At 57.5% G+C, this 25548-nt stretch overlaps 1 protein-coding gene across 3 annotated transcripts in view; it reads left to right on the top strand.

Annotated features, from left to right (window-relative positions):
* Positions 1-25346, top strand: part of TBC1D22A (TBC1 domain family member 22A) — a 309293-nt gene extending 283947 nt beyond the window's left edge. For all 3 annotated transcript variants that reach the window (XM_081311235.1, XM_081311236.1, XM_081311237.1), the window contains one exon: positions 23344-25346. In XM_081311235.1, the coding sequence (XP_081167361.1) occupies positions 23344-23472 (129 nt within the window). In that variant the 3' untranslated portion in view covers positions 23473-25346. The remainder of the gene's footprint in view (positions 1-23343) is intronic.
* Positions 25347-25548: the final 202 nt, after the last annotated feature.

Below are 25548 nucleotides of genomic sequence, written 5' to 3' on the forward strand. Positions count from 1 at the left end.
CTGAGGGTACAGCAGCTGGCGTGTGCCCTGAGGTCTCACAGCACCCGTGTCCCTGGAGGCGGAGTCCTCAGCAGGTGCACTCTGCAGGCGCCCCAGCTGAGCTGCTCTGCTTGACCTGCCGTGGTGAAGCTGCCCCCTGGGCCTGACGGGGCCAGGAGCAGGGGATCTGAGCTCTCCCGTGCTGGGCGACAGGCCAGCAAGCCTCTCCTGCCTGCGTGAGGAAGACAATGGTGGCCTCCTCTGGGGAAGCAGGGTCAGGGCCTGGCCTTGGCGGTCCCCTGCCACACTGCAGTCCTTTTTTCTCAGCAGAAGGGGTGTTAGCTGCAGCAAGCACAGAGCCTAAGAGCTGGTTCTTTGCTGTGTCTCCCAGGCCAGAGCAGCTTCCCCTCCTTCACCTCAGACCAGTCTTTATAAAGGGCAGTAAGGAGTCACCACAGTGGCATGGGTTCTAGAAGCTTCCAAGCCCTTCTGCACTGACATCCTAGAGGGCCACTAACAACTTGTGAGACAGCTCTGCCCCAAACCTTCTACGGCCTGGGTAGAGGCCAGAGTGGGGCCTGCACACTCCCAGCATGTCCCCCGCAGCAGGTTGGTGGCGTGGTAGCCCCAGCCTTGTCCCTCCTCTGCCTGGAAGGCTACCCCACAAAGCAGCTAACACCATCCCTGTTCTGTCAAAGGACCTGCTCCCTCCTGCCTCCCTCCTGCCTCCCTCCAGCCTCCCTCCAGCCTCCCTCCAGCCCACCTGCCATGTGATGGCAGGGAGTTTCCTGAGCGCGGGACCGTGCTCGCCACAGGATGGGGCTCGCTGCCTTCTGGGTGCAGGGCAGCCACTCCTCTGTCTCCAGCTCCTCTCCCACCAGGTGGCCTTCCTCGTCTTTGCTGCTCCCACCACGGGCAGCAGGAGGATGTGAGGCTCAACTCCACCCTCAGTTGGACCCAAGTTCCGTGCGGTCTGAAGGGACACGGAGTGCCTCGGAGTGTGGAACCCAGGACCTCAGTGGCATCTTAATGTCAACTTGGACCTGATGATCGTGGTTCAGTTTCACCCAAGGCCTTGAACTCAACGTTCCTTCAGGGAGTTCAGCCCAGTGTAGTGTGAGCTCGCTCCGACCTCCAGAAGCTCTGTGGCTCTCGGGACGTGAAGGAGGGGGCTGGGAAGTGGAGACTCGCGTTCTCGGTGACGTGTGTAGGAACGCTCATGTGGGGTTCAGCTGCCTGTGCCTCCTTGACGGATGGCCCTGGAGCACAGGTGCAGGCCAGGGAGGGTCACACTGTCACGTTCCCACATGCGCAGGAGGAGTCCTGGCCAGATCATCCGCAGGTGGTAACCTCAGAGTAGAATGACAGAGACCCTGCTGCATCCTCACGAGCAGGCAGGCGTCCAGTGGTGCAGCTGTGTCCTGCCCTGCTTCGGGCAGGGCCTCTGTGGTGTTGGGGCAAGGACGGAATGGGGTGGTAGGAGGCCCGCCTGGCTGTGACCGGGCTGCCGGGGCCTGGCTTTGGGTTCCACGCCTAGATGCCTCTGAAGTTCCAGACACTGCTGTCACTGCTTCATGCCGGACCCCACCCACAGGCGGTTTTGTTGTTGTGCAGACACCACGAATGTCACAGACTATACCTGCACAAACAAAGACTCCTGTGATGTCACTGGGTGACAGAGGCGTGTGGGGCCCCCTGGTCCCTCCTTGACCTCGAGCAGTGACTCCAGCTGGCAGCAGAGCTGCAGAACTGGTGGCCAGTGGCTGGTTAGCAGTGGCCTTCTAGGACACACTTCCCTGTCCCGCAGCCACATGGCAGGCCCCTAGGTGTCGGGGATTCCACCTGCAGCAGCGTACCTGCTGGTTGACAGGGGACAGGACGGGGGTGGTCCTGTCCTTGGCTTTGCAGGGAGCCAGCCCAGGACTGGCTGCACTGTGGGGTCACCCCTGTGTGTTCATGTAAGGTGCCTGCCCTTCCCTGGGTGGTATCCTCAGGCTAAGGAGACCTCCCTTTCTACTGCCATTTCTTCAGAGAATTTCTTTTCCCTGAGAAGAGGGTGGTACCTGGACCCCAGGACTTAGTGCCTTCCCCTGGGTCTGCTCCAGCTGTCCTGGGGACCTGGCCCAAGCTTCCTGCAGAACCTGCCTGCAGGTGAGTTGGGGGGGGGTCAGAAGAACTTGCCAGCATTCCCCCCCCCCTGCTCATTTCTGCTTCTGAATTAATCTTGCCATTAAAGAAAAAATTACATCCACCACTCAAATCATTAATTGAAAAGCACTTATTATCTCATTAATGGGGTTTGCTATCTGAGGCAGATAAACTTAGGGAAGCTCATCTGTTCATTCCCTGAAGAAATGTGATTACATCTTGGGCCTTATTAAAATGTTCCCCTCAGCCGGGCGCCATGGCACTCGCCTGTGATTCAGCAGCTCCAGAGGCTGAGGCAGGAGGATTGCAAGTTCAAAGCAGCCTTAGCAACTTGTTGCGGCCCTAAGCAACTCAGTGAGACCCTGTCTCTAAATAAAATACAAAAAAGGGCTGGGGATGTGGCTCAGTGGTTAAGTGCCCCTGAGTTCAATCCCCAGAACAGTAAAATAAAATAAAATAAAATGTTCCCCTTGCAGCTATCCCAGGTCCCATCTCGCAGCCCTTTGTGGCTGCCCCACAAGTCTAGCACAGGGCAGTAGTGGCACTAGCCCACGTGGTCTACCGGAACATGCTCTTCACAGGCCACCTGCCCAAACCACCTCAGCGGGGCCGACCTGCAAGTGTTTCACAGTAAAGCATAGAGGGTCGCCACCAGCCCGCAGGCTTCGCAGTCGGCCCCAGGAGGCTGAGGTGGAGCGTACCTGATGTGTGCTCACCTCTGGCCAGGAGGAGGCTGCTGCAGGAGGCCGTGTCCCTGAGCTTGGGACTAGCTGGATCACTCAGTTCCTGGTTTTCTTCACGGAGAGCCCCCTTGTGCTGTGCAGCTAGTGTCCTTTATGCTCATGTGACAGTGTCCTGAGTTTCTGAGGTGACAGTGGAGCAACTCCACTCCGAAATCATGGTGCTGTGTGCTGGGCAGGACATGCAGCCCAGACGGGAAGCTGGTCCCGGGGAACCCATTGCTGTCTACCCTGTTCCCTTCCAGCCACACTGCCCTTCACCCCATGCACCCACACTGGCTTCAGCCATCAGGCCACTAAGTTCATGGCCTGATCCCGACCCCAACCCTGACCCCCACCCGAGGAAGGGCCATGGCCTGTGGCTTTGCTGCACATTCCCTGAGCCTGTATTGTGGGGATCATCCCCACCTTCTCCCCATGGTTACCAGACCCTGTGAGGTTCAGCCTCCTACCCCCAACCTGGGAGGGTGAAGGAAGCCATCTAGGGCCACCTTCCTAGCACTACCTCCTCTGAGCACCTGTGGTGGACCAGGGCTGGGCCGGGCACTTCTTTCTATCATCCTGATGTCCCAGTGCCCCTCAAATTGGATCCATTTCCCCCTCCCTGGCTCTTCATGTAGTGGGCATACTGAGGCATGTGCCAGGTGTCACCAGGGTAGGACGGCTGAAGGGCAGGTGCCTCGGGGAGCCTTGGTTCTGATGGGGAGGACAGCGAGATTGGACAGGGTAGAAGCGCATGCAGGTGGCCTTGGGGCTGGGGAAGGGTGGGCTCTGGCCACACAGGCTGGCTTCCACCCAAAGACATGTCCCTGGCAGAGGGCACGGAGGCTGTGAGGGCTGGAAACCAGGGGTGTGTGTGTGTGTGTGTGTGTGTGTGTGTGTGTGTGTGTGTGGCGTCGTCCAGGATGAGGTGGGCAGGCGCAGAGCCACTCTCGAGGGCCAAGGAGGAGGTAGGGTGAAGGCTGAGCCTGGTGCTCGGAGATTGGACCTTTCTCTCTGTGAAATCTCCCAGTGCCCAGAGCAGGGCTTAGGTGGTGGCAGGAGTGGCAACTCAGAAAGGGACTGGCAGCCGGAGGGGCAGTGCGTGCTTGATTCCTCTGCTGGGGCACGTCACCAAACACCGGCCCTGTCCCACGCCTGTCCTGGGCTCCCATGGGGCAGCCGCTCTGGCTGAGTAGATTGGCAGGGAAGCAATTTAGAAGGCCACACTAACTGCCCAGTGCAAGCTGGCAGACTGGGTGAGGGTGGTGGAAAAGGTAGTGAGTGCCTTTGGAGTCCCCGATCTATACTTACAGAGGGAAGTGGGGCTCGGTGACATGCAGGGCTGAGGTCCTTCCACCAAGTTCCTGGGCCTCCTCTCCCACTGCTCCACCCTCCCCTCTTAGCAGCCAGGAGGTCTGGGGCCCTGGCCCCCCCAGGCTCCACACCTCTCGTGGATCTGGCCGCTGGGCCTTGGCTCCTGCCTTTTCTACTCCCCGTAGCCTGGTGGTCCCACTGCCCCCCTCCTTGGGCCATGCTTCTCACCCAGCTCAGCTCTGACGAGAACCAGGAAATGGGGAAAGTGAGGGGGTGGTCCTCGGTTTCTATTGATTAACAGGGTGAGGTTGGAGCTTTCCTGGCCTCACTGCTCTGCCGTGTCAGGGAGACCTGAAACATCAGGCTGTGAACACACCTCTTCAGACCAGAGCCTTGGGGACCCTCGTCCTGGGTGACCCCTAGTGGCCATTTGGCCCCCAGCATGCACACCCAGGGCCCTGGACCTCCAGAGCAAGAGTGGCCTCCGTGGAGGGTGCTCTAACCCTGGCACACTCGGGCCCTCAGTGGTGGGAGCTGCCAGTGCCCAGGCCCTTGGCCACCATAGCCCACAGGTGCCCTGCTGGCCTGTGTCGCAGCCCTACCCAGAGCAGTGGAGCAAGAACTAAACACAGTAGGCCACAGGTCCTTTCTGAGTCCCCACCCGTGTGCTGGCACAAAAGAATAAAATAGTAACGACAAGGTGGCATGAAAGAGCTTGAGGAGAACTTGGGCTGTCCTAGGAACCCCTTCCCCTCCGCGAAGCCCTGGGCCTGTGCATTCCTTTGTTACTGTAATTACTTTGAGGATTTTCAGGGCAAACATGTCAGGATTTCTCAATTCAACTTTGGGGTGTTTGTTTTTTGAGATAAAGCACACAGAAGAAGTTGCATTGATCTTTTAATTCCTCCTGCAAAGAAAAAATATTTGCTCTTCTCTTATTTAGTGTGTCTGATTCTCAGCATGGCTGGCAGGGGTGGCAGGGTCCAGTCAGGCTGGACACTAGAGACTAGGGACATCTGGGCCTGGGTTGGCCACTATGGAGCCTGGGTATCCCATCACTGCCCCTCAGCAGGGGGCCAAGGGCATACTTTCCTCATGGGGCAGCTCTCTGGGCTCCGGGGACCCTGGCATTGGGGTGCTGAGATGTCTCTGCATACAGCTGCATGCTGTGCCCTTCAGTGTCCTAGAGCTGGGCCTCTGTCTCCCCTTGGGGGCTTCCCTGCCACAATCACAGGACCAGTGAGCAAAGGCAACAGCCATGCAGGACCCCATTCAGGCCCGGGTCCTGGGACCACTGCATATTCCTGAGAGCCCCTGAGCTCTCTCAGTGGGGAAGAGAGAGACATGGAAGCGTGGTCACCAGCCTGGCTGAAGTGACGTGGCAGCTGGGGAAGGGAGGTCCTACAGTGGGTAGAGCCCAGACTCAGAGGAGTAACCACCAGGTTCACCTCTCCTAGCTGGGGTCTGGTCCTGCCACTGACAGCCACCCTGGACTAGGCCAGATTGTTTCCCCTGTGATAGATAAGTACCCTGGAAACACAGCTGCTGCATGGACTATTGTCCTTAGTGTCATGACTGCCATTCAGTAGGGGTTCCTAGTGCCCCTGAAATTCCATGCATTAGCCCTGGTCCTGGTGGGTACCCAGGGGAAGTGCTTCAGCTATGTCTTGGGTCCTTGCCCTGCTGGTCAGGTGACTGCCTAAGCCTGGCTGCTGTGTGCTCCCAGCTGAGGACACCAATCCCTGTTCTACAGCATGCTCGGCCTCTGGGGGAGCAGGCGAGGCAGTGGACAGTAGTCACTGGCAGCTTGGGACTGGCCAACAGCAGGTTCCTGGAGAAGCTGAATGCACTGTGTTTTCTGGCCCCTGCCTGGGTCACCTGCTGCTTCCTTCCATAGGAGCTGGGGGGCAGGTTTAGGTGGAGGCACGACCCGGGAGATCCTCGTTGCTTTGTCCTCAGGGTGTTCAGTGATACCTGTGGGCTTCCAGATGTTGGGGACTGGGTCTAGACTGGGTGGCCAATAAACAGGGAGCACCTGTCGCTCCCCGTGCTGAGGCCAGAAGCCACAACAAGGCACAAATAGATGCAGTGCAGGGCTGTGTCCTTCCTGGGCGGAAGAGGTAGGGGTCTCTCTCAGGCCTCCTTTATAGAGGCCCTAATGCCATTCGTGAAGCGCCCTCCCTCATGACCTCAGGCCCCATCAAGGCCAGGATTGCAGGTTAGACCTGAACAGGTCAGTCTGGGGAAACGAGCTTGGGAACCATAGCATCTGGTCCTTCAGACGCTCCCAGCACAGCTTGGCAGCTGCTGGCCTTCCAGCCATTCCACCTGATGGCCTCACCTAGATGTGGGCCCCGCTCGGCCAATGCCCTTGGGAGACCTTTGCTGAGCCTTTGCCAGAAGTTTACTTAATATGTCTGGTTGCTTCGTTTATACTTGTCTGTCACCATAAGGCTTAGGTACCAAGGCCTGATGCCTCTTAAGAATGGTCCCATGTCATTGAGCATCTGGGGCAGAGTTTGCCAAGGCTAACACCTTGGAGGATGCCACTGGCTCAGTCCACAGGTACCAGGCCATAAGCACCAGTGTGGTCACGCCTTCCCCCGTCCTGCTCAGGGTGTGGACCTTGAGCCAGGAGTTTACCCAAACGTGAGCTATGGAGAGCCCCCCGTGGGGCTAGCACTGGGATCCTCGTTGTTCTGGGTGGTGAGCTGCAGGGGAGGGCCCGGTGGCGGGGCCCACAAGCCCTGCTCTCCATGGAGCACTTTTTATAGCGTTGAGCTCCGTCTAAAAATCAGTGGAGCAAACTGAGCCTCCTCAGGAAGAATGGATAAATCGGGCACACACAGTCAGAGCTGAGTGATGAGATCTTTTCAATTGATTTCTAAATACGTGCAGCTCAACTTCTGCTCAGAATTATGTGCTGCACTCCCCATGCGGGGGCCCACTGCCCTCTTGTCTATGGAGCACAGTCCTCCCCTCTCCCAAGGGCCAGCCTCCCCTGCCACTTAGGAGGCTGGCCTCCTGGCTCAGAGGAGGTGGGCCTGCCAGCATCCCCACACCCACCCTGCCTTCCTAAGGTGCATATTTGTATTCAGAGTCGCTGCAGAAGCCCCGTTCTCAGGGCCGTGTTTTATGTCTTCAAATAATCCTATTGTAATAAAACCTAATTCCTGCCAGTACATGAAAACCAGCCTACGAACCTGTCATGGCGTCAAGTGATGTGACATCTCCTCTCACATTATCACTCTTGATCAGAATCTCACTCTAAATACCAATCTGTGATTCTGTCTGCACTCCCCGCCACATTAACATCTTTTATAATCATTATCTGTCACTTTGGAGACGGTCACTAGGAACGGCAGTGACGTCCAAAATGAAGCCCAGCAATTTTAAAGCAGTTCCTCCTCGTTTGGCGCTGTGGACATAATTTTGAGTAGAAATTGAGCTGTATGTGTTTAGAAATCAATTGAAAAGGTCTCACCACTCTGAATGTATGTGCTGAATCTCTCCATTCTCCCTGGGGTGGCTCAGTTTGCTCTACTTATTTTAGATGGAGCTCATCGGGGTGCAGAGTGTTGCCATAGAGCCCGTTTCAGGAAACAGGGCTTGTTCACCCGGAAGCTATTCTGCTTGGCCACCAGCAGGGCCTGTGGGGGAGCCCAGCCTTGCCCCCACCTTCCCCAAAAGGCTCCCCATGCTTCTGGGGCTTGTCTGTGAAGTGACAACTCGGTGCCCCAGCCCCAGTCACAGCATGCTTGGATCCAGCTCTGGAACTGAAGGAGGCCTGGTCTTGGCCCGGGACCCCTTGCCTTCAGGGCAGTGCTAATGTTCCACATCATCTTCCTCGAGCAGATTGCTCCATCCTTCTTTCTCAGGCCCCAGAGCACACAGCTTACCCCCAGCCATCCTGACACTGCTCTACTGTCTCCACGGAGCTCCCAGGCTCCAGTTGGTATCTGCCTTTAATCTTCAGTCTACCCTACTCGTCTTCCCTCATGCCCACCCACCAAGAAGGAGGTCCAGGCACCATGACTTGGCCACAGCTAGCATGAGGCTTGGTGAGCTGAACCCAGGGTAGCCCAACTCCTCTAAATGCCTGGGGAAACCCTCCTAGCACCCCATTCTGAAGTAGGGCACCACCATTTTACAGGGTATGAAATTTTTACTAATACCTGCTTCCGGGGGCTTCTTTTCCTATTTGTAGCTTTTTTTTTTTCCTAGGAGGAAGAATGAAGAGGAGAGAATAAGGGAGCCCTACAGGGAGGGAGGAAGGAAGTGGCTTGGCTAATACCTTAAAGACTACAGTTTCCTATAGCAAATTCCACTAGTTCCAAAATAGAGCTTAGCTGGATAATATTTTGAGTTGTGACTGAAACTGTTCTTCCAAATGGTGATCTGGCATGGAATATATTTGGCTTTTTATGCATTGGTTTTGGCAGTCATGGTGCTAATGGATCATAAGCAACATTAGCCTCCTGTGTGCTCAGACTTCTTCTGGATGGGGAGTATGCGCCTGTATCTGCCACCACTGGGCCCTGGAGGCCTCATGGCATTGGCTGCCCTCCAGGTTCCCAGTGGGAAGATTAGCACCATGGAGCCTGTTTGAAGGCCCATCCCCACCCAGCCACCTTCATGCCTAGCTAGCTACCTTCTCGTCTACCCACCCATGTACCTATTCATTTACCCATTTACCTATCTACTCATCTTCCCATCCACCCACCCACCATCCATCCACCTAGGCATCTACCCATATATCCACCCACCACCCACCCACCTAGCCATTCATATATTTACCCATCCTTCCATCTATGCATCCATCTACCTACTCATCTACCCATCTACCATCCATCCATCCATTCACCTACGTATCCACCCACCCACCCACCATCCATCTACCCATCTACCCACCCATTCACCTATTCGCCCCCCATCCAGCCATCCATATATATCCAACCATCCATCTACCCATCCATCCATCTACCTATCTACCCTCCCACTGATACATGCACTCATCTACCACCCATCATTCATCATTCATTTGGACATTATCCTGCTGCTCTCAGCCAGGCACTATGATGTTTTAACCTTTGTCCTCAGGGACTCACTGGTGGTGAGGGCCAAGGGTAATGCACAGGCCCTGAGGGTGACTGCACCGTGGAGATGTTGAGAGCCACACAACTCCCCAGTGTTGGGTGGATAGATGAATGGGTGGGTGGGTGGATGGTATTGGCAAGGATGCTCCCCTACCCAAGCCTTGGCCCTGAGGAAACCTTTTCCCCTAGAAGCTCTGACTCTCTCCCAAGGGAAGGGAACCATCTAGATGGATCAGGATGGAGCCACCTGCCCCCATCGCCAACCCTCTCTGCCTTGGTGGAGCAGACATAGAGTCTACAAATTGATGAGCCCTAAAAGCTGCTTTGGCCCTTCAAAGTCCATGAATCTCTTGTGTGAAGTATTGGCAGTGACTCTTTAACATTCCTCAAAACAAAAGGGAAGTGTCCCACCAGTAGAGGACTTTCAGCCTGGGTTTTACTGGAAAGGTAGTAAGAAGCCCTGCAGCAGGGGTTGGTTAGTTATTCTTGGCCAGTGTCCAGGAGTAGGCTTGCATCTTAAGCCTCACTGTCCATGCCCCACGTCTTCAGAGGAATGGCAGCCCACCAGTGAGGATGCTGAGCCCAGGGATGAGAGCCTCTCCCAGCAGGTGGGGCAGCCTACTGTCCCCTGGGGCCCCGTGCTCTCTGGCAGGCACCCAGTGGACCTGCATGTGCAGCAAGGGCCAGCTGAGCTATTGAGGCACAGATGGCCCTGCCAGGAGGAGCCTGCCCAGGATTGGTCCCTGGAGCCCTGTCAGAGACACAGGAGGAAATCTGCGGGCCTGGGGATGAGGTCTGGAGCAGCCCTCCTCCCCTGCACAGACAGGGAAGGCCTGGAAACTTCCAGGAATGCACAGTCCATGTGCAGCCTTCCCTCTTCTTCTGCTCGCTGTCCTGGCTGCACCCTTCTTCTGCCCATGCTGGTGGGTGATGCCAAGCCACCTGGTGAATCAGCCCTTCCCTGTGCACTCCTCTTCACAGAGGTCCTGGGTGGATGGCCTCATGGCATTCTGGGTGTGTAGAGATAGGAGGCTGCTTCCTCCTGGACACGAGGCCAGGGTTTCTCAGATACCGATGCCCTTGGCTTCTTTAGAGAAGACCCAGTGCCCCGCATCCACCCAGCTCCTAAACCAGTCCTTCCATTCTGCTTTTGACACTATGGAGCTGTGCACTTGGGCTGCCCAAGGCCCTCTGTGGAACTGGACGTTGCCTTCCCATGGCTCCTCTCCAGAGGCACTGTGTTTGGGGCCCATGGGTCCATCTCCCTTGGGAAAGGGCCTCGTTTTTGGCACAGACTGAGGCACTGGGTGAAGAAGAGTGAGGCCTCCTCTACTTTACCCCTAGAAACTACCAGTCCCACCCTTGGGACCTCCCACAGCCTCAGGACAGCTTGACAGCTACTGGGGCCCAGAAGAGCAGCCAGCTTACACCAGGTGGCCCAGCAGGGAGCTTCCCAGAGGGCTTTGAGATGCTCTTGGATGGTGTGACTCTTCCCCAGGTGTCCAGACATTCTGATATTACTTATGGCTTGGTGGCTCACTCATCCATGGGGTAGACTAGCAAGAAGGATCGATTAGCCCTCCTCCCAGAGCAGATTCCTGCAATCAAGTTGAAGCCTTTTGATTACAGTTGCTAGGTAGGATTGATGAATGGTGCTTAAGTGACATTAGGAATAATCCATAAGACTCATTCCTGCAGACACACAAGCCCAGGCCCAGGGCTTCTTTGGGCCAGGCCAATACAGCACAGTTAGCTGTTATCTTTAATGTGTCCCCCACCAGTAACTCCTCTTAATCTCCCCCTAAGGCAGCCACACCTCTGTCTTTCTACTATCATTGAGAGATAACCAAATCGGATTACCCAGGAATTGATTTGGGCTGCACTGAGGAAGGGCAGTAAGATGTTTCTTCTGATACTTGGGCCATGACTCATTGGCCCATTTTACATCTGACCAGGAGGGCTTTGCCCCCTGGGAATAGGAAGTGTCCTCGCTTGTGGGGGTGCGGATCTGGGGGGGGGGTCTTTCTGTGGTTCTTGTTTCCACTGCTGTCCCCAGCTGCACAGGGGGCTCTGGCTACAGGCTGAGTGCTGGGTAAGGCCATGGAGCTTGGAGGCCCAGGATGGCCGTTGGGAGGGCACACATTTACTCATTCATTCTTTCATTTAGAGGACATCACGAACCCCAGGCACCTGTTAAAGTCACCCTGCCTGACTGTGCCCTGAGCTGAGTGACAGGGGCAAACCAGTTGAAAGAGTGAGTGTCTGTGAGAGGAAAACCACTGAGGTGAGCCAGGGGTGCAGCTGGTTGGAGGCCCAGTCGGAGGGACGGGCCCAGCAGCCAGGACTCCAGTAGCCACTGTACCTGATGGGTGGGGCTCAGGTCTCTGGAGCAGATGAGCAGGCTCCTTGAGTCCAGCTGGTGATCCACCTGCTTTTATTATAACCAGGAGCTGCCAGTTGCAAACAATGGCCGGGGTGAAACCACCCCCAGAGTGCTTTGTTCTAAGCACTGTCGGGTCGCCTGTCAGTGCTGTGTCTGGGAGCCTCCAGCCAACGCTTGTCTTCCCCCAGCCTTCCTGGGTGTGGCACCACCTGTCAGGGGACCCTGGAACTGCTGGCCTCCAGTGTGCGCACCCTCAGCACCAGCTTCCAGTGTTGATTTAGGTCCCCAGGTCACACGGTGTCCTCAGAGAGGCCTTGCAAGACTGTGCCACACATGCTGCCTTCCAGTCTGTCTTCAAGCACCACGAGTGTTCTCTGCTGTCAGCAGCTACACTGCGCAGGATGGCCGTGCCGGACTCCATGCTTCTCCTTAATTGTGGGGATGGCCTGAGCTGCAGGCACAGACAGTCTGGCCAGCTCCAAACCTGCTGGCAGGGAGTTGGGCCAGGGTCATGAACAAGAATGCCACCCAGTGGCAGTGGCGGGCTGCACTGGGGTCTGGTCCATGATGACGGGGACTTGGCTCTCAGCCTAAGGACCAGGCTGGGCTGATTCAGAGAGGAGAGCAAGTGTCCAAGGAGCTTGTGTGAGCCAGGTCCCTCCCCCACTCCGCCAATCCTGAAAGGGCCAGGAAAGCCCCCACTTCCTCCTTGGGCTATGCCGGGAAAGAGGACCTAAAGGACCTTGATCCCAGGGGAGGCTTCCAGCAGGCAGGGGACCAGTGTCAAAGCCAGAAAGGAAAACAGGGAAACACCAAGTGTCTTCACAGAAACAGACCAACACCAGCCCTGGGAGCCGCCTCACCCTTGGGAAGGGGGAGTCCCTCAGGAGGCTCCTCCCCGAGACAGACTCCTACACCATGTGACTCGTGTGCTGCACACCTGCTGTGGAGAGGGAGCTCCGACCAGGGGACCTCCACAGGACAACAGACGGGCAGGAAGGGAGACCGCATGGCATGAGAAGAGAGCAGTAGGAAGGTGCTTGAGGCAGTGGTGGTCCTGGCTGCGAGACAGCTGCCCCTCAGTAGCTCCAGGCTCTGCTGGAGCTGGGCCCCAGGGAGCTCATCCCAGGTGAGTACCATGTCCTGAGCCTGGGGGCCTGGAGCTGGCTGTGCGGAGCCCTCCCTCCAGGACCCCCCTGAGGCTCCTCTGCCTGCTGGGCTTCGCAGCCAGCCTCTGGTGCGGCAGGAACAATCCCTGACCCAGCACCACCCTCCCGCTCTCACCCTGGCCAGTTGCAGCTTCCTGTGCAGCTTTTGGTTCAGGTTCTTGGAGAGCCAGCAGGGGAGTGAGGCAGAAGACTGAAGGTCACACTTGTCCCTGACCAGCCCAGGGTCAGTGTCCACTACTTGTCCAGTTGCCTGAGAACGTGAGGTCACGAGGCACTAGGGACCCCTCTCTCTGGGTGGGGGGGGCGCAGGCAGGGCTGATGTTGGTAGCCATGTCCAGTGACCTGTTGGTGGCCTGGTGGGGAACATGCCCTTGTGACAGGAAACTTGGAAGGTTCTGGAGCCTAGGGTGGTCTGCCATGGCCCAGGCCTCATTAGTGCAGTCTGCGTGAGCATACATCTGCTCAGCGGCATGGCCTGCAGCTTCTATTTGTTTCCTCAGATGATTTTCCGAAAGTTCTAAAATTAGGAACTTAATTAGACATTTAGCAAAACTCCTCGAGACATTCATCCCCGCACTGGGCCTCAGTGTCCCTTCTTCAGGAGCAGAAGCTCCAGCCTGTGCAGAGCGTTGCCCACCCACCTGGGTCAGGCTGGCTCAGCAGCGTGTGGTCGGCCCGGGGCTGCCCTGCCACCCTGGTGGGCTGGGTAGCGAAGAAGGCACAGTGGAGCTGGCCAGCCCTGCCCCAGGAGCTCACAGGCTGATGTCCATGGTGGAGAGTGCAGGAGGAAGATTCCAGAAGGGGCAACACTGAACGGAAGCAGCTAAGGAAGTCTGTGTGGCTACTGTGGCTCTTGGGCTTTCAGAGGTTTGCTTTTTTGAGGACTTAATGACGTCCAAGCTGGCTTTCCTGATCCTGGAGCCTACTTACAGTGGATGGTCTTCTCTAAGTTAAAGGGGCACTGTGGCTCTTCACCCCACCTCTGGCCTCTCTGTGTGCGAATCCCCTCTGTGCCCTCACAGGGACCACTGGGATGTGCCCCTGTCTCAGGAGGCACGCAGCAGCAGACCCACAGTTGTCCTCTCTGGGGCGGAGAGAGCAGGACCTGTGCATGCGGGGTGGGAGGGCCAGATGAGATGCATTTTTGGAAGCCTGTCTTTAGAGTCACTGGGACAAAGGTGGCGCCCGAGACCAGCAGATGCCCCCTGGCACTCTCTCGTGGCCTTTCTGAGGGGTGGGGGCTCCACCTCAGTGGGACGTGGGCCTCTGAGGTCCACAACAAGCAGAGCTGGCCCCCCAGGTCTTCCTTGGGAGGTGGTACCTCTGAAGGTCTTTTCAAGCCTCCTTGGTCAAAGGTGGCCTTTCTCACCTAGGAGGACTCCTCCTGTCCTGTGATTAAGGAGGACCCGAGTGAGTAAGGGGCATAGAGCCCACACAGGCCTGTCGAGTGGTCATTGTGGACCTCAGGCACTTGCAGAAGTGGAGAGCAGTGTCACCTCTTAGCTGGCTCTGTCCTCAGGCCCTGCACTGGGAAAGGGCCTGTGCTGTGGTGTCTCACCGTGTTGATCTGTGCAGAGTCACCACAGCCTGCGGCTCTGTTCCTGCTCCTTGATTGTAGGTTTTTGGCCAATAGTGACCAGTAGTGACCCTGCTGGGACCCAGCTTCCTAACAGTACCATGGTGGTGACAGTAGTTCCTGCCACAGGTGTGCCACATGGTACAGAGGTGCATATTACAGCTGTGGGTCTGGGCCTTCCTGCAAGCTGGGCGGCACCCCCACTTTAGGATTCCTCTGGGCCATGACAGCTTGGCCCAGGAAGCTGCTGTTCTGTCCATTGTCCCTTTGTACTCATGAGGTGTCTCTTCTGTTGAGTGCTCTGCCGCATTCTGAGATCAGCGGTCATTGGTACCTCAGTTGGGTTCCTCAGAAGTTTCTCCCAGTCAGCTGCTGGCCAGGAGGCTGGATCGGAAGGTGCATCTGCAGGCAGGTGTGCATGGATATGAGTGAGTGTGAGCACGTGCGGAGGGTGGGAGAAGGTGCCATGGGAACAGAGGGACCCATGGCTGGTGGGAGCAGGTGGTGCCCCAGGCCTGCCTGGTCTTGCTGACCAGTGTTCCCTCTGGGCACCCTCTTCTCCAGCCACCCCAGTGCTCTCTGCCAGCCAAGAGCTGCTCTCAGTTCCCACTCAGGCCCTGCCAAGTGGCCCTCGGAACTGTTTCTGGACGTCCTTATCTTAAACTGGCTTCGTCTCTCCAGGTGTCCTCAGCTGCAGCATTCAGTTGTCACGTGCAGAAGCACCCCTCTAAACTCACGTCCCTGACCACAACTGCCCTGCGCTGCTCTGATCCTGGAGCTACCAGGCAGAGGGCACCTGCCCACAGAACAGCTTGCAGTGGGGAAGTGGAGAGTGGTCACAGGCAGGGGACGGCCGGTGCTGCCCAAGTCACCAGGAGGGCGAGGGGCCCTGGGAGGCTCCCTGTGTGCCCCTGCCTGCTCCTGAGAGTCCTTGAGCTCCTTAATCCCAGGCTTTACAGCTTCCAGTTCAGAAGAGTCTGTCTTTTGTCAGGGCTTCCATCTCTGCCATCACCCCAGCTCTTCATCCACAAGGCCGCAGTTCCCTCGAGTCCTTATGGATCCACATGACTTGTGACACCTGCCGAGTACCCCATGGGCCATTTCCTGGCTGGTGCCTCCTGACAGCCTTCCCTCTTGACTGGTGGCCTTTCTGTTCATCTGAGGAGCTGACAAGCTCTTGTGTGTGCTGGGTGTCACAGGTGGTGCTGTCACCACTCCTGGTTCTGTTATGCTCTGCAGATGAGTCTGTTCCAGCAGCTCAGTGTGCATTTACCTGATTTATAATCCGTGACTTGCTTTCCATTGTCACCTGAAGGAAGGAGACCTCCCGGGGCAGTCACAGAGCATCTCGTTGCTGAGCCGGGAGCTTGCCTGAGCTGGGTGGCTGGGAGTAGATTCTCTGAGTCCCGTTGCAGACCTGCGGGAACCACAATTGTTCCTGCTAATGCCAACAGAAGCTTCCCAGGCCTGAGGCAGGAGAGAGGAACTACCCCTGAGTTTGTTTGCTTTTGTTTTGGGGGTGCTGAGCATTGAAGCCAGGGCCTCAGGCTGTCTGGCTAAGTGTTCTGCCATGAGCTGCGTCCCCAGCCCTAACTTAATTCCTAACCAGGGCGGAGTGGCAGAGGACGGTCGGCGCGTCAGCGCACTGTGGGGCCCATTCCTCGTGCAGCAGGAGCCCTCAGAACCTTTTAGAGAGCAGAGCCACGTGCCTGCACTTGTGCCTCAAGAAGGAAGCGTGTCCCTGCTTGTGCTGGCTGTGGGTCACTGGTGCCGGTAGGGTGGGAGCAGGAAGGCCAGTGGGACGGCAGGGTCGTCCTGCAGGATGACATGGGCTGGGGCTGTGATGTGGGAAGGTGGTGTGACCAGGTGGAGGTGCATGTGGAGATGCACTGCAGGGGCCATGGGGGCTGGATGTGGGTGGGCGCCTCAGTGCCATTCCCCCACCACAGTGGTGCCCGGCACTGCAGGGACGGCTGAGGGAGGAGCCACCAAGGGGGCGCACGTTCAGTTTGAGATGCCTCAGACGTGGCCAGGGGTAGGACACAGGCCAGAGGCAGCCACAGGACCTGCAGGGCTGGGATCTGGGAAGCTGGTTGCCGGGCAGAGATGTGGAAGTGGGGACACCAGCAGTGTCCCAGAGGTACAGAGGAGAGGAGAGGCCCTGGGTACCTCAGCACCCGGGGCCTTACAGGGCGGGGCTGCCAAGGAGGCCGGGAAAGGTGGCCAGAGTGATGAAGGTGAGCCAGAGAGGAGTGGCTGCAGGGCCAGGGTTCCAGGTCCACCAGAGGGTGGTGCAGGGGCCCCTGGGTCATGGGAGGACCAGAGTGAGGCCACAGGCTGCCAGGTGAGGCTCCCAGGAGAGATGCTGTAGGTCCCTACACAGGTCCAGTAGGGTGTGGGGCTGACCCTCCTGAGCCCTTGGGAAACCTGGTCCTGCCCCTGCGCTGCCTGCAGGCAGTGTGGCCAACGTGTCTGGTTCAGCCTGGGGAGTGGTGGCTGCTGTGAGCCGTGTGCCCAGGTTCAGGTGCCAGGGCTGCGGAGCCTGCTGCTTTATAGATAAGCACCAAACTCTCCTTCCCTGCAGCCTCACCACCCTCCTGATTGGTGCCTGGGGACAACATGGCCACAGCATCCCTGGCCTGGGTCCACAACGCAGGCCACCTGCTCAGGATGAAACAGACGCTAATCGCCAAGTGAGGATCGGCAGCACTGTGTTGATCAAAGGCCCTCAGCCGCACCAGCTTGTGGGCCACTGCGTGCCAAGTTGGTTTTGAGCTCCAGAGGTCTTCTTTTGGCAAAAATACAAAATTAATCACAAGGACAGTGTGTCCTTGTGCCATCAGGCCCTCTTCGGAAGACTGCTCTGTCGAGAGGTCACCTGGTTTCACCCTCCAAGGGCTGTCAGCCCACGGGATGGCCAGCTCTGGCTGTGCTATCCAGCCCCCGCTGCCTGTCACTGTGTTGCTATTTTTAGCCCTGGTTTGGTCCAGAACTTGACAAGATTTCAAACTAATAACTGGATTGTCAAAGAAATCAACTGTCAGAGTTACACTCTTGACTCCTGCGGGGAACCCAGAGGGACAGGAGGGAGGGGTACAGGAAGTGGCCTCAGGACTGCTGGCCTTGGTGGATCCTGGCCCAGTCTAAGGTAAGGGGTGCCATAGCTCCTCCCGTAAGATGCTGTTCATGGCACAAGACATGCCTCCTGGGCACTGAGGTTGCTCTGCTGGTTACTGAGTCCCAGGGAAGGGTCCTGGAGTGGACACTCCACCCCCCTGTCAAGTGGCCACCTCAGAGGAACACAGGAGACCTGTGCAGGCTGCCTGTGGGGGCTGCACAGGGGTGCGGGGCGCAGGGCGTAGGGCGCAGAGTGGATTAAGCTCGTGCCTGCCCGTCATGGTCAGCTCATTCATCCCTGGGTGCAGGCGATCTGTATACTGACTCGAGTGGCCTTTGAGCAGACCTCTGGGTGTTTTCTGCTGTGTGCAAGGAGCGGGATGACCAGTGGGGCCTCTGCTGCCTGGCCCTTCCCTGTCCGGGCACCTGCGGGCTTTCCCCCTACACAAGGACTGGGGCGTGTAGGCTGTGCGTGTCAGCGTCACTGAGAGCAGCATCACTTTGAAAGTGCAAAGTATCACGGGAGCCACTTAGAAATGCTGAAACAAAACGAAAAGCAGGTGTAATTGACTCCAACAAAATACTTGCTTGGACCCAGCACATCCAGTGCCATCATCTGACCCTACAGTCGACATAAAGTCACTGAAGAGAATCTCCACCCTCTTTCATTCACATTAAATGTTCAACATCGGGTGGGGCTGCACGGACCCTACATCTCATCTCTTCCCCCGCCTGTTGGAGATGTTCAGCAGCCCCCCGGCCATGGCCAGAGACCTGGAGGCCGAGCACCCTGTGGCCAGCCAGCCCCACACTTGGTTTTGCCTCAAGCACTAGGAACTGTCTGTTCTTCCTGTCGATTTCTCCTGCAGGCAGCGCTGCCTAACTGCTACACCGTGTGCTGGACTCAGGTGGCCTCCACCTGAGCGGCCACCCAGTGAGTCGCAAACCCACACTCTGTATGAAGAAGGTCTGGCACAGAGGGCCTGGGCCTTGCACCCTGTTTGCTGAAGGATGGGGCTGGGCTGGAGTGGAGCCAGTCCACCTGCCCGGCAGCGACTCCCATGCCACAACTTCCTCTCTGTTCCACTATTAGTGCCCCGTGACTGGGCGGAGACTATTGCAGGAGTTTCCTGGGCTGGACACCCCTGGCTGCACCAGAGCCAGGCCACCTCTGACTCAGAGCAGTCCCTCTGCTTCTCTCTTGAATCATTTCTAATGAACAAATGTGTGTGTACTTTTGAAAGATCAGAATGTGGGCTCGTGAAAGAAAATCCCCACGTTCCCCTGGCCATGATGGGCAACTACCCTTCAGCTCTTGGTGATTTCAAGTGTCTTGTGCAGGTGCAGGCCTGTGGGTCTGTGTGGCCACAGGAGAGGCAGCGTGCTACGGTGTCCATGGCGTGCTCCTGTCCACAGGTGCTCCCTGGGGAGCAGAGCCAGGGTTGCTTCCTGTGCCTGAGAGCCTATGCGGAGCCTGGCCGACTGTGGCACTGGAAGCCCCTTTGTGACCGACACGGCTGGCTGCCCGCCCGGTAGCTCTGTGTTGTGTCAGGACCTGTCCCTGGAGGGTCTTGCAGCTGCCAAAACTTGGGGTGGTGTCTCTGTTCTGTTCAGCCCTCACGTGGGGTCCCTCTGGAAGGTGCAGTGCTGGGCCCTGCCTATGGTCCCACCTGAGTACTGGCACTGGCCTTTGGCCTCCTGCACTCAACCACAGTGAGGCCTGGGCACGCCCCAGGGACTGAATTTCGACCCTCTGATCCCCTTTTCTGTTGCTGTTCCCATGTGTCTTACCTGGAGTCCAGCAGGTCTCAGTCATGGTGACTGGGTGTCCTTAGAACACCTCTCCTTCAGTGGGAAGGTCAGCTTCCTCTTGGCCCAGGGCCACATGGTCACAGTTTTTACAGGAAGGGGACCTTTTAACTTCAGTGTAGGAAGGGGCGTGTGCCTAGACCTATAGGCCTAGTGGACAGTGTCCCCCTCCAGGTGGCCCAGGTCACTCATCCACACGGAAGGGTTGTGGGGGTTGTTGCACACGAGGCCACATCACGGGCTGTGGTGGTATCGGGCCTCCCATGGACTGATCCTGTGCCCCTGGGCCATGCACACCCTGCCCTGATAGCTGGCATGGGTTATCCCCACGCTGTGCGGGGAGGATGAGGGTGGGCCTCTTGTTTTACGTGCTCAGCAATTGATGCCTAAGTCAGTTATTCGGGAATATTTTAAAGTAAATATGGCTTATTTAGCATCTGAGGTTGGAATTTGAAGGTCTAGTCCAAAGGGTTAAAGGACACTGTCCTCCACATCTCTTAGTGTGTCCTCCCAGGAGTTACAGGTGCAGGGTGGGTGCATGGGCAGTGTGGCAGCCCCAGCCCAGTCACCCACCTGTAATGGCGTCTCCTCCCCCAGACATTTGCCTCCTCCCTGCCATGTCCAGGCGCTTCTGTGGGAGAGCAGGATGCTGTCCCTGCCTCCTCAGTGCTCTGCACAGTGAGACCCTGTTTGCTGGGTGGCTCGGCATCCTCTGTGGACAGTAGTTGGTTGGAAGCTCGCGGCTGCCATGGCTCCTGCCACGGTGGCGCATCCACCACTAGTGGTCACGTGCTGATTTCATGATAGGAGCCCCATTGCGCAGCCCAAGGGGGGCTCTTGTCGCCCCTTTTACAGGTAACCAACTGAGGCACAGCCAGTGAGGGACCTGCCCAGAGCATGTGGCTTGTGCAGGGTGGGTTTGCATCCTGGTCCTTGTGCACCAGCCAGTGGGTGCCCAGTTGGCCCTTGGTGGTACCTGGGGCACTATGTTCACCTTTCTATGATGTTCGCTGACCTCCACCGAGCGCCTCATGCCATTTGGGCGGCATAGGGACACAGGGGCCTGCCGATACAGTGGAGGAAGTGTGTCCTCCGGAACAGGTGAGCTCACGGAGGCCGTGACTGTGGGGAGCTGCCTGGTGTGGAGCTGGGGCTTGGGTGGTGCCCACTGGTGTCTCATCTGTGATCTCTGCCCATCCTGCCGCTGCCCGTGCTTACAGACCCCGCGTCACCACGTTGTCCTTCCTGAAAGGGCCTGTGTGTCGAGGTGATCAAATGGTGTAGATGGCGCTGTGACGAGTTTGACTCTGGAAAAATAAAATCCTTTGGCAGCAAAGAGCCAAAGCTGTAAACATCATTTGCTCTTTACCAAGTCCCTCGGACACAGAGAGGCTGGGAAGCGGCTGCAGGGCCGGCCTGCCTTGTTTTCCTTCAGCATCACAGGTGGGAGCAAAGCCTTCCCTGAACATTGACAGCCACCAAGGGGGTCGGTGTTGATTATGGAGAAGAATTGACAGGGAAAGTGCCACCTGCAGTCTTTGGACCAGGCCCCTGGAGGATTCCCCGCAGTCCTGTCCCTGGCCACACAGTGCGGGGTGGTCCAGGGCAAGCTGCAGCCTCGTCACATGCGCAGGCAGTGGCTCTGTGAGTTATGGACCTGCATGAGGTGGGTAATGTAGAATAGCGCAGGGCTAATAAATGTGCCATGTTACCCAGATTGGAGATGCCGCTGCCTGGCGCATAAATAAGACAAGCCTTTTAAAAGAGATCTGTATTTAAGGGTGTGTTTGTCTGTGTTCTCTGCCTGCTGTAAAGGTCACCCGGATAGATTTTTCCTTCCTTAGCATCACAGGCCGTGAGGAACTGGGCGTTTCTATTCTCCCTCCATCCAGCGAACCTGGGGACTAAATTAGATTCTGAAATTGAGTGTGCAGTGGAGTGGGTAAGCCGCCGTGATGGGAGGGCACTGCTTCTCACCTTGCGAGTAGCGAGGTCATGATAATACGGAGCGAAGTGGATTAAAAATAAAACCAAAGGTATTTATTTATGACCTGCTCGGAATCGGATTGGCATCCGTGTAAGTTGCATCTAATGGTGAAAGACAGCAGATTGATGTTGATGTGTCCCTGAGGACATATTGCCGGTGAAATTTGCTCTGTGAATTCAATTTAAAGGCCCATAGAAAGTATCCAAAATGCAAAGGAAATGGGGGGAATTGGCACCCAGCCATAGCAAAACGACAATTAGAAGAGTGTCCTAGCATGTAGCCCTCATGGTGTGTGACTGCTCAGGGACAGCCAGGGCCCTACTTCACCCAGGGTGGGGCCAGTGGTGGGTGGTCACAAGGGCAGCTGGGACTGTACCAGGCCCTGCACCAGGACAGCTCGGCTTGTCTTGATCTTGCCCGTGAGGAGATAGCGCCAGCCTCACTTCTAAAGGAGAACAAGGGTCAGGGGCACATGCCGTTGACGGGGACCACACAGAAGGCAGGGGGTGCACTTCCGGGCCAGCCAGTGGCTGCAGCACCTGTCCTGTACCAACCTTGCAGGGCCCCAGAGGCTACCTCAGGTTGGGCATGAGCCTCGCTGGGCCGAACCTTTTATTGACAGATGGTGTTGGCAGCCTGAACCAGCTGCCCCCTTTGTCATTTGTCACCTGCCAGGAGCTGGGAAGGGGCTGTGCCAGCACCGTGGCGCCTCACTGCCTTCCTCACTTCCATCCTGCTTCTGGATGGGCTGGGGAGGAGCAGGTGGCCCCGAGGGCCTCGGGTGGACACTCTCTAGGACCAGGTTCAGCAGGGCCATCAGACAGTGGAGTACCTCCCTCTGGAAGTCCTCCTGGCCTCATGGGGAGGAGCCTGGCCTGGACCTCTTTTGAGACCCCAGTCCAGGAAGCTGACCTGGCTACACAGCCCTCGGAGCCCCACTCCTGCCAAGCCATACTAGGTATCACAGTCCCTTGAAATCCAGCGTGTCCTTAGTGAGGTCACAGATGCTCTGGACGTGGGCTGTGGGCTGCAGGAGGGGCTGCGCTGTGGATGCATGGTGGGGGTGGGCCGAGTCTCAGCCATAGTTCCAGTTAGGAGGTCACCGTGTCTGTCACCAGTGTCTGCATCCTGGCCTCTAAACTCTGAGCTCTGGAGACATTTCCTTTGTGTCCTATGGTTGTGTGACTATCTCCACAGCTTGTCCAGGCTGAGACATGGCTCACTGCTGGCCTGGAGTGTGAGGCTAGCAGAAGGGGCTCCAGTATGGGGGACTCAGAGCAGAGCTCCTGCTTCCTGGAAGCCAGAAGGACCAAATGAGGGGCAGTGACAGGCACTGCTGAGTATGCATTGTGCCCATGTGTGTGCCCATGTGTCTGATGTGTGTGCCTGTGTGTGTGCCCCGTGTGTGCCCATGTGTGTGCCCCGTGTGTGCCCATGTGTGTGCCCCGCATGTGCGTGCCTGGTGCTGAGGTGCTGCAGTGGCCCATACGTGTGGTCCCTGTCTGCACAGAGGAGCTAGCAGGGCTCAGAGGTGGCACTGTCTAAGCGGCTCAGCTGGACCTGGGGATGCAGCTGGCCTTGCTGACACCCGGTGCCTCCACACACCTGATTCACTTTCTTTTGCACAGGGCAGCTGTGGAGGGGAGGGCCGGGTGGTCCTGTCATGCTCCTGGCTCCACCCTGTGGTCCCTGCGCATGTGTGCTCCAGTTCTGCCTGAGCGGTACCTCTCAGACGCTCACCTGCCCCCGGGCCTCTGGAACACAGTGTGCCCCTGGGCGTGCCGATGTCTGCCTCCCTGGGGCTTTGTGGGATTAGGTCAATGGCCCGCTGCTGTGAAGAGTGGGCAGGTGCAGCTCAGCAGCCCCTTGCAGGACAAGCTGCGAGTGAGCAGGAGAGGACTGCTGGCGTGGAGGGTGGGTGTGGATGGGAGGCTTCTGCAGTTCCCTGTGCCCACCTCGCAGCCACTGGTGGCTGCCCTTGCTCAGGCCCTGACCTGCAGCCCCTGCCGCCCTCCTCTGACCTGCCTGTCTCTCTCCCCACAGGAGCTGCTTCTCTTCCTCCAGAACCTGCCCACCGCCCACTGGGGTGACGAGGACATGAGCCTACTGCTGGCTGAGGCCTACCGCCTCAAGTTCGTCTTTGCAGATGCTCCCAATCACTACAAGAAGTGAGCCTGGCGCCAGTGACAGTGGCCTCGCTGTGCGGGCAGCGTCCTCTCCTTGCCCGGCCAGCTGAAGGCCCCTTTGAGCAGGCGCTGGCCAAGCACTGCCTTGGGGAGCAGCCCCTCCTACAGGCGACTTGCCAGGGTGGGCCCAGGCGTCTAGGGCTGAGGGGTGGGGCAGCCCCAGTTTTATGAGATACCAAAGAGAGCTAAGGGAGGGTCCCAGCTTTAGGGGCCAAAGATGGGTCAGGAGTCCCCCTCACCCTGTCCCTGGAGTGTCCTTGCCAAACGTCCACCCTGGAACCCTAACCTGGCAGCCAAGAGGCACCCTCTCAGGCCTGCTGTCCAGGAGCCAGGCGGAGGAAAGGGCAGCCATCTCAGACCTGCTTCATGATGCAAAAGTTCTATTCTGTTGAGTGAAAGAGAATAAAATATGGACAAGATGCTGAGCAGGACCTTGCGTCAGCTGGATCTCTGCGTGCACAGAGCCTCTGACAGCCAGCCGTGTCTGGGCTGCAGCCCTTCACCCTGGGGTGTTTCCTTTCTTGGTTTGAGCTTGGCTGGAAGCTGATGTCAGGCATTAGATCCCGGGGAGGCCGTGGGGCAGAGCGAGGCCTCTCTCAATTGCCTTACTTTTCGTGTTTAATCTTCAAAAGAGACGGTCCCCCCCCCCAGCGTCCCCGATCCTGTGATGTCCGTCCAGTAGCCCCTGGGGGTGGGGTCTCTTCTCAGAGCAGGACAAACTGGCCTGTAACCCAGGCCTTGCGTGGGGCCCTCTTCCAAGCTGCCTGAGCTTAGTGGGCGGAGCTTCTCAGGGTCTCCTGGGCTCCCAGCAGCTCTGCTGTGCTTCCCTGGTCTGCGGTGAGTGGGCTTGACTGCTCGCTGTGCTGACCGCTCCTGGGCTCTGCTGGGGCTGTCTGCTGCACCACGCTCTCAGGACTTGCCTCCACACATCCTCCAGGTGACAAGGACACCCCCTGGGGCACTGAGCCACGGGGAGGGGGCAGCCTCAGCCTCCCTCACCCTGAGCCAGGACAGGGCCCTACCCTCAGCAACCCATGATTGCCTACTTCTCAGATCTGTCCCTCCTTTAGGGGCAGCAGTGCCCCTGCCTATGTGCCTGGCCACTGCCTAGAGGCTGTGGGAATCCAGACGTGTGACATGCATATCTTCCTGCTTCTGTTAAAATCATCTTGGAAATTAGCACACAGTACTGAGCAGAGGGGCCAGTTAGTCCTGGACCTGATGGAGGCCATTTCCACAGGATCAGGGTCCTCCCAGGCCAGCTTCAAGGGGCCTCTTCTACCTGCTCCTCTTGCAGGGGCAGGGGAGGGCTGTCCAGTTACAGGAAGAACCATCCCTGTGGCTGTGGGGAGCCCATCTTATTCAGCCAGAACCCACCCTGCACTTTCCCCTTCTGTAGCTCAGAGCTCTGCACAACCAGAGAGCTGGGCACACAAAAACACCTGCCTTTCGTGGCAGGTTATTTTTCAAAGGGGAAGGGTCCTTGAAGTCAAATTCTGTCCTGTCTGTATTTCATGTATGAAACGCTGGGTGTGAGGGGCCTGGTGATAGTCCTGATGCTGAGCAGGTGTCCTGAACTGTTCCGGGATGTCTGGAATGTGCTGTGCTTGAAACAAGGAATAAAGATGCCAAGTGCAGCCTATGGCGCAGCCTGGGATTTGAGGACTCACTTTTCCAGTAGGGGCCCTAACCTAGCACTATGCTTTGATGCCAGGACCCATGTTGGGCCCATTAGCTCTGTGAACTCAGTGACACCCATGAGACCTTGGGGGAGGAATGCACACTTGAAAGGTGGTGTAGCAGGACTCTCTGCACTGCTGGGGGACAGGAGCTGCTACAGTGTCAGGGTCCAGGCCAGCCCCTGGGACAGGATCTGGCCATCCCTCCCAACCTTGGAACTCCCTGGGCATGCACACACACCCTGCACCTCCCCGCATCACTGAAACAGCCCTGATGAGCCCCGGCTTCTTAGGAGTCCTGAGGCCCCCATGCCTCTCTGGGTACCCATGTCTGCATCCCCACATTTGGGATCCTCCCACAGAAGCACTTGGCTTTCTGCCAT

This window comes from Spermophilus citellus, assembly GCF_964194105.1.
Source record: "Spermophilus citellus genome assembly, chromosome: 10".
In the NCBI taxonomy this organism is placed as follows: Eukaryota; Metazoa; Chordata; class Mammalia; order Rodentia; family Sciuridae; genus Spermophilus; species Spermophilus citellus.